Source organism: Galeopterus variegatus, unplaced genomic scaffold (assembly GCF_000696425.1).
Source record: "Galeopterus variegatus unplaced genomic scaffold, G_variegatus-3.0.2 Scaffold1573, whole genome shotgun sequence".
In the NCBI taxonomy this organism is placed as follows: Eukaryota; Metazoa; Chordata; class Mammalia; order Dermoptera; family Cynocephalidae; genus Galeopterus; species Galeopterus variegatus.
In genome coordinates this window covers 198,065-206,738 of record NW_007727684.1, presented here as the reverse complement: position 1 = coordinate 206,738, position 8,674 = coordinate 198,065, and the positions used below count along the sequence as shown (strand labels likewise).

Below are 8,674 nucleotides of genomic sequence, written 5' to 3'. Positions count from 1 at the left end.
GTTGGTGTGTCACTAGTCAACCATCATCCTCCACCATGACCCTTTAAGAGTTCAGTTTAATTGTTCCTAGCCCTGTGCTAGGCAGTGCTAGTGACACAGCAGTGACAAATGATAGCCCTGGCCCTCCCCTCATGACTCCTAGGCTCTGTCACTGTCTGGGGGTCATGGAGGGCTTCCTGGAGGAGAGAACAAGTAAATTAATCAAACATTTGGTTTCCAGAAGGTAAAGACAAAAAGAAAAGAAAGTTAGAATTATTTCTAACAAGGATAAAAATCTGTGACTCGGGGGAAGGTGGAAGGAGAAATTCACTAAATGTAGAGTCATCACGTTTGCCCTTAGGAAGACCTCAGTCGTACAGGGCAGAGAGCATAAGACAGAGCAATTCTAAGTTTTTGCCAAGTCAGGATTGAGAATGAAGAGGGAAAACGTCAGAACTCAAGTGAAGTGCAATCAGGGCAGACTGCCTGGAGGAGGAGTGAGCAGGGCAGGCTTGGGAAGGAGACTCAGGACAAGAGGAAGGGAATTTATTCATTCATCCAACAGAGATTTATGCCTGGTCCTGTGGGGCTGGGGATACAGTGATGACCAAGACAGCCCTGACCCTACCCTCACAGGGCTCATGACAAGTATATAAATATAATGTTTGGATTTGCTAAATGTAAAGGGGAAACATAAAGCCAGTTGAGGGGATAGAGAGTGACCTGGAGTCTGATCTAGATGAAGAGGACAGGGGAGGGCTCACTAGATGGCTTTCAAGCAAAGACCTGAAGGAGGTGAGGTGGTCAGCCCTCTGGCTGTCGTGGGAAGAGCATTCCAGGCAGAGGGAACAGCAAGTACAAAGGCCCTGGGTAAGAGAGTTGTCTGAATTTCGAGGGACAGTAGGTATGGCAGTGTATTCAGAGCAGAGGGAGAGGGGGGCAAGAGAAATGAGAAGTGAGACTGGAGAGGGGACAGAGGCAGATCGTGCAGGGCCATTAAGTCCTGGTGAGGACTGAGCCTTTTACTCTGAAATAAATGGAAGCCACAAGGGGGCTCTTAGCAGAGGTCAGACTTAAATGTTAATAGGATCCCTCAGGCTGCTCAGTGGGGAATAAATATGGGAGGCAAGGAGAGAAGCCAGGAGTTCAGTGAGACAGTGACTGAAATAGTCCAGGCGGGAGATGCTAGTGGCTGGACCAGGGTGGGTGGTGGTGGTGGACTGGACAAAGAGCAGTGGTCAGTCTCAGGATTTATTCTGTAGGAATACTTTTATGGCAGAAGCACATGGGCCTGTGGGATTACGTAACATGAACCCCTTACCCATTCTGGGAAAAGGGTGATCAGGCAGCCTGAGCGGAAAGACCCACTGGGAATAATCCCAGGCCCTAGTCCAAGGCAGTCACCAAAGAGGCCAAGCGACTAGTCCAAGGTCACATCACCAATGAGTCAGCACTAGGGACCATCCTGGACTCCCTCTCCCCTCCCCATCTCTGCCTCTGTTCCCACGCCCCAGGGTGGCCAAGGCTGCCTTCCCTCGCTAATGGTGTTCCCCCCTCTCCCCTGGCCTCAAAGGTCACCAGGAATAGCCATCGTTGCTCAACCAGGCTGGAGAACAGGAGGAAGCACCCAGCTCTGGACGAGCCTCCTCCCTCCTGGAAGTCTCCTCTTTCCCTTCCTTCTCTGCACAGGTGTGTAAGAGGCTCCTGAGATGTGAAGATTCTCTTACACACGCACCCTTGCACCAGAAGTTCCCAGAAGAGGTTTCTGGAAACACTTCTCAGAGAAAGGAAGAGGAGGGAGGACAGGAATGGGAAAAAAATGCACTTAATGAGAAAAACGATTTTGCTAGTGGGGGGAGGGGCGGTGGATGGAGCGTGGAGAAAGCACCCAGATGCAGGAAGTCATGGCTTTAGTGATGAGGGGTAGAGAAGAGAGAGAGGCCTGGGATATGGGAGGCCGAGCAGTCTTCCCACCATGTCCCACCACCATAGTTACTGGGATAGATATGTAGGGGCCAGAAACTTTTTGAACACAGTCCCCTTGGGGTATCAGATGAATGCCTGGACACTATCCCCTCCCACCAAATGCTCATTCCCATTCATTCATACATATTTATTGAGCAACTACTTGTGCCAGGCACTGTTCTAATAGTTTAAATAACAGCAGTGGATTATACAGAAAAAACTCATGTACAAGTTTGGAAGTTTCCTAAATCTACCATGGGCGTCCTCAGCCTCTCAGTGTTTGGGCTTTAGGATAACACCCCCAGGGATCAAGAAAAGGCCCTGGGCTGTGACTCAAGAAATCCCAGCTTCAGCTCCACCCTGATGACCTCTGGAACTTTAGACAAGTGCTTTTCTTCCTCTGGCCTCAGTTGGCCAGTCTGTAAAATGGGAAGGGGATTGGTCCCAAGTTGACGACGGACCTTAAATAGGCCCAGGTTCCCTCACACCTTCAGTCCAGAAAGGGTCTTAGGAATGGATTGTTTTTGTGGAATCTTGGCGTTCTTAGTAATTTAGAATATCTGGATTCACACACACCAACATCACTATTACCGATGAAGAAACGCAGATCCCTCAGTGCCGTGGACCTGACAAAGGACACTCAGGGAGTCAGAGTGGATGCCGAGGAAATCCCGGGTTCCTCTGACTGTGTCCTAAACCTAAGCGTTCGTTTCCTCCGGCACAACACATCTCTGCTCTCCTGTCTTCTCTCCCTCTGCCTCTCTTAGAATCTCTCAAGTACCCACCAGCACTCCACCGTCCAGGAATTTCTCTCAACCCCTTCCTGACCTTGTTTATATGATTTTTCTCCCTGCTGGGTAAGGGAGGACAGTCTGGGACATGTCCTTAAACTCCTTCCCGAGCCGGCTCCCTGGGGACCCTCACCCCCCGATGTAGGAAATAGGGCTGCTTGAGAACGGGTAGAGTTTTATTAGCCAAAATGTTGGGCTATCAACCTCTGCAAGCTAAGGAATCTTGTGCGAGCCTCCTGTCCCTCTCTGAGCCTCGGTCTCCTTGTCGGTTACTTGAGAAAGAGCTGGATCAGTCGCTTCTGAGCGTGAAACACACCCTCACACAGGAGTTAGCAACAATAACGCTATTACCCGTATAGTAATAAGGGCTGTTTATTGAGTGCTTACTATGTGACTGGCCCGATCCTAAGCACTTAACATGATTCACTCAATATGTTTTACACTCAAGATTCGCATGCAAGCTCACAACCCAATAAGGCAAGTGCTAGCCCCCTGGTCGCCTCACTTCCGCCTTAATTTGCATATTCAGCGAACGGACGTCGAGGAGTTAGCGTCGACGCGGTGACGTCAGGAAGCGCCCCTGTGTTTTCCGCCCCTCGTGCGTGCGGACTCACGTACGCACGCAGGCGCGGCCACGAGCGGGCAGGGGAGGGGTGGAGAGATCCGAGGCGCCCCGCCCAGTCAGCAAGGTTGCGCGTGCCCCGTGCGGCCGCCAAGATGGTGGTGGGCGCGTTCCCTATGGCGAAGCTGCTATACTTGGGCATCCGGCAGGTCAGCAAGCCGCTTGCCAACCGCATTAAGGAGGCTGCCCGCCGAAGCGAATTCTTCAAGACTTATATATGTCTCCCGCCGGCTCAGCGTGAGTCTGACCCCACGTCCCTCCAACCTTTCCGTTCTCCAACCCTTCTCAGGTGGTTGCTCAGGGGTGGATTCTGTCCATGACCAATCACAGCCCAACCCGGCAAAGTCCTGAAGCCAATAGGGAGGGTTTCTGGAGGAAGGGCACGAGGGTAGCCCAGTAGTGAGGACGGGCGTGAGGTAAGGGGCGGGGTAGGGCGCCACCGCGCCCGTTGGAAATACCAACCAATAGAGGAAGAGACTGTGTGGAGACTGACGTCTACGCGAGCCAATAGTGTTGGAGAAGGGAGTAACTTGGGCGGGGCTTGCCAGGACAGAGCCGAGTAGGGGCGGGGCTGAGGAGACACTGGACGGAGTCCTTGGCCAGGCCATCCGTAGGCAACTTCACGTACAAAAGTTCACACAGTGCCTCAATTTCCCTCCTGCCCTGGGAGGTGGGAAGTGCTTGTGTATCATCCATTTAGGACATTAATGTGCCTCAGTTTTACTCCGGGCAGTAGGCCTGGGTTAGGAGAGTGATTCGGCGGTGAAGTCTGGGTTCTAGGGACGTGGCCTGCAGATCTGGCAAAAGGGGAATTTTAACTAGTGCACATTGATTTATAAATTCATTAATCCACTCATATTCATTCATTCAATAGGCAGAATCCAACCCATTCATTCAATAGGCAGACTGTGCAAGCTTTTCGCTTGGTACTGAAAGATACACTGCTATCCCTTCAGTGTCAACCCAGAGTGGTCAGGGCGGTGGGAGCTCTGATGTTCAGAGGAGCCCACTGATCCAAGGGCATGGGATCAGGAAGGCTGCCTAGAAGGGGGCCATCCGAGCTGACATCTGAAGAGCATAGTAAAGGCTAAAAATATGAGTTACTTTAACAGGATGGTGATCTCTGTGCTATAGGCCTGTGGGAGCATAAAATAAGGGAATGTAACATAATTTGCTGGGTCAGGGAACCACCATTAATCCATTCATCCATCCATTACTTTATTTAGCATCTACTCTGTGCCACTTCTTGTGCTGGCAGTGCTAGTGAAACAGCAGGGACTAGGCCAGCCCCAGTCTGTGCCCTTAAGGAGCTCTCAAGCCAGTGGGGACAGACCCATCCCCCAATACTGACAACCCAGAGTTGGGATGGGGGAACCCACTGGACAGCTGACCTGGCATGGGGTTTAGGGAGGGCTTGCTGGCATAGGAGACATCTGAACTGGGACTAAAGGGTGAGGAGAATCTCACTAGACAACACTGGGACAGGGACCATGTTGAGGCAGAGGGAGGAGCACATGCAAAGGCCAGATGGTTAAGGAGAGCGCACTTTTTTTCACCTATAAGTTTGTGTCCTTAAAGTTTGCTAGAATTCTTGGTCTTTTGATGGTTGATGGGGACTCTGCCAGGGCTGCAGATCTTAGAATGGAAAAGTGTTGGAACTCACCAGAGTACTTTCCTATCAGCTATCTTATTTGACCCTCACAACTATGTTGTCCCCATGTCAGGGGAGGGAATGACTTCCTCCACTGTACAGAAGGGAAAGTGTGGGCAGAAATGAATTGCTAGGTCACACATGGAGTTTGTACCAAAGGGAGGACTTGGACTCTGGATTCCCAGGCTGAGTCTGTTTCCTGCCACTGCTTTTCTTCTAAACACTGTTATTCTTAGCATTGTGGTTTATTTTTATTTTATTTATTTATTTATTTTTTGGCGGCTTACTGGTACAGAGATTGAACCCTGGACCTTGGTGTTATTGGCACCATGAGCATTGTGGTTTAAAAAGCGGCTTCCCAAGTCAGACTGACATAGATTTGAATCCTGGCCCCACTCCTTCCCAGGCTGGTGACTTTGAGCCAGTCACTTAACTCCTCTGAGCCTCAATTTCCTCTTCTGTACAATGGATATTAAATAATAGCAACATTTATGGAACACTTACTTTGTGCCAGGCCATGCAGTAAGCACTTCGCAGCCTTTGGCATTGAATCCTCCCAAAGTATAATGAGGTAGATACTTTTATTATTTACATTTTATGTATATGCTATGTATAAATTTATGCTATAAATAATACTTATTGTGATACTGTGAGGATTCTGGAGATATTTTATCACCAACTTCTTCATTTTAAATCTTCAAACCCTCAGAAAAGTTGAAAGAATATTGTGGTCATCTCTTATGTACCCTTTACCACCTAGTTCATCAGTTATTAACCTTCAACAAATTTGCTTTGTTTTTGCTTTCATATATATATATATGTGTGTGTGTTTGTATGTATACACATTTTTTTTCTCAACTAGCTATTTGAAAATAAGTTGTGGATATGACACTACTCCTAAATATTTCAACATGTACCTCCTAAGAACAAAGACAATCTCCTATATAACACAGTACCAATATCACCCTGAGAATTTTAACATTGACAAAATTATTTTATAGCTCATATTTAATATTTAGTTCACATTATAATTTCTCCAATTGCCCTCCAAATGTCCTTTTTAGCTGTTTTTTATTATTACTATTTTTAATCTTTGCTCTGCTCAGGGATCATGCATTGCATTTGATTATCTTACCTCTTTAACATCCTTTAATCTAAATAGAGCTGGTGATCACCCTCTGCCTGTCTTTGCAAATAAAGTTTTATTGTAACACACCCATACCCATTTGTTTACCTGTTGTCTGTGGATGCTGAATTGAGTTTGTATGGCCCACAAAATCTAAAATACTTACTGTCTTTTACAGAAAACATTTGCGGACCCTGCTCTTTTTTTTCTTTCTTTCTTTTTGGCTGACCAGTATGAGGATCTGAACCCTTGACCTTGGTGTTATAACATCATGCTCTAACCAACTGAGCTCACCGGCCAGCCTGCTGACCCTGCTCTAGAACAATATTCCTACCCCTTCTTGTTTTTTATGACACTGACTGTGTCCCATAGTCTGGAGTTTTCTGATTGCTTCGCTGATTGGATTTATGAGCATTTTGGGCAGGAATACCACAGGTGTGATGGTGTGTCCTAAGGATGTCCTTTCAGGGGGCCACTGATGTCTGTTTGTGCTGTCATTCATGATGGTGACTTGGATCCCTTTCTTAAGGTGGTAACTACAAAAAGAACCTCTCCTTTTCCTCTTAGTAATGAATAACCAGTAGATTTATTTGGAAAGTAGAGCTAACAGGATTTCCTGTGGATTGGGTGTGAGATGGCAGACTGGTGGGAGACAGGTGGGATAGAAAGGATCCAGAGCTCAGTTTGGGAAAGGTCGAGTTGGAGATGCTACTAGATATTGGAGTGTACTGACTTACTATATTTATACCTTTTTGTTATGTCCTTGTTATCTTCACACTACCAATTACCCTTTGCTGTAGTCCCTAGCCAGTGTGTTTGGAATTTCCCAGAGTCTAGCGGCAGCTGTGCATTTTCCTAGGTCAGGCCTGCTGAGCTGATGAACACATCCCGCGTCTGTGCCTTTGGCTGAGATTCTTTTGACTCAGCAGGTTTGGCTTGACTGTCTTCTTATAAGAGAGGCTGGGGCGGTAGGTGTGGCTGCTTGAGGAAAGAACAGTAGATGAAAGAAGCATAAATCATTAGTGATGCACTATGCTAGGGAGGTAAGATTTTTTAAACAAAGAATTCCTGGGGGAGAAAGAATAAAAGAGGTTGGTGATGTCAGACAGGTTGGGGCCACTCTTGCAAATGGTACTTCTCACGTTTCCTGGGAAGCTGTGGGATGTCTTTGGGCAATGAGAAAATTCCAGTTCATTTTTGCTTAATCCTCTGGAGTATACTGGTTATTTTTCTAGATTACCACACATTGTAGGCAGAATAATTGTTCCCCAAAGATGTTCACATTTTAAACCCAAGAATCTGTTCAATATGTTACCATAAAGGGCAAAGGTAGTTTTGCAGATATGATTAAATCAAGGATTTTGGGCTGGGGAGATTATCCTGGTTTTCCTGCTGTAATCACAAGGGTCCTTATTAAGGAAAGAGTGAGGTAGGAAAGGGAGTGATTTGAAGATGCTACTCTTCTGGTCTTGATGATGGAGGAAAGGAGGCATGAACTGAGGAATGTGGTGACCTCTAGAAGCAGGAAAAGGCAAGGAAATGTATTCTCCCCTGGAGACTCCAGAGAGGAGCACACCCCTGCTAACATCTTGAGCTTAGCCTAGTGAGACCCATTTTGTACTTCTTTTTTTTTTGTCTTTTTTCATGACCGGCAATGGATCGCAACCCTCAGTGTCGCGCCCGTACCGGACCGGGACCGGCAACGGGATCGCAACCCTCGGTGTTGCCCCCGCTCCTCGCTCAGCCAGTGAGCGGCCGGTCTGTATGTGGGATCTGAACCCTCGGCGGGAGCGCCGCCGCACTTCCCAAGCGGCGCACTGTAGCAGTGCGCCACCGGGCCGGCCCTCCCATTTTGTACTTCTGATCTCCAGAACTTTAAGACAGATATGTGTTGTTTTAAGCCACTACATTGTGGTTACTTGTTACAGCAGCCATAGGAAACTAATACACCGTGATAATTCCTTCAGGTTACTGAGGTAGTTTTTTCAAAAGTGCTCAGCTCTGTGGTAATTGTCTTGAGTTTTGGCCTTGGAGTTAGTTTCAGTTTTCTTTTGCTACATAACAGCCTGACCCAAAGCTTAGTGGCTTAAAACAGTAACCCTTTTATTTTCTCTCACAGTTTCATGCCTTGACTTGGTTGCAGTTAGAGGTGGCTGGGGCTGGAGTCATCAAGAGGACTGACTATTACTGGGACATTGGAATGGCCAGTTCCCTCCTTCCCTTTCAGTGTGGTCTCAAAGCCTCTCTTCTCCATGTGGTCTTCCCAGCAGGGCAGCTGAATTTCTCACATGATTGCTCAGGGCTCCCCAAACACTGGATTTCCATGGGGGAAGAAGTGGAAGCTATAGGCCATTTTAAGGCAAGACCTGGAACCGCACAGCATCATTTTCACCATGCTGTATTGGTCAAAGCAGCAACGGGCACAGACCAGAGCAATTGCGGGAGGGGGCTGGACAGGGCATGACAGAGGGGTCACCAAAGGCACAGTCTACCATAGAATAGGCACTCTTGGGTTTGTATCTTTTTTTTTTTTTTTTTTT

At 47.6% G+C, this 8,674-nt stretch overlaps 1 protein-coding gene across 1 annotated transcript in view; it reads left to right on the top strand.

Moving 5' to 3' along the window:
- Positions 1–3,256: 3,256 nt before the first annotated feature.
- Positions 3,257–8,674, top strand: part of LOC103594529 (optic atrophy 3 protein) — a 38,404-nt gene continuing 32,986 nt past the window's right edge. Inside the window, exon 1 of the mRNA XM_008577758.1 lies at positions 3,257–3,594. Within this exon, the coding sequence (XP_008575980.1) occupies positions 3,453–3,594 (142 nt within the window). The 5' untranslated portion in view covers positions 3,257–3,452. The remainder of the gene's footprint in view (positions 3,595–8,674) is intronic.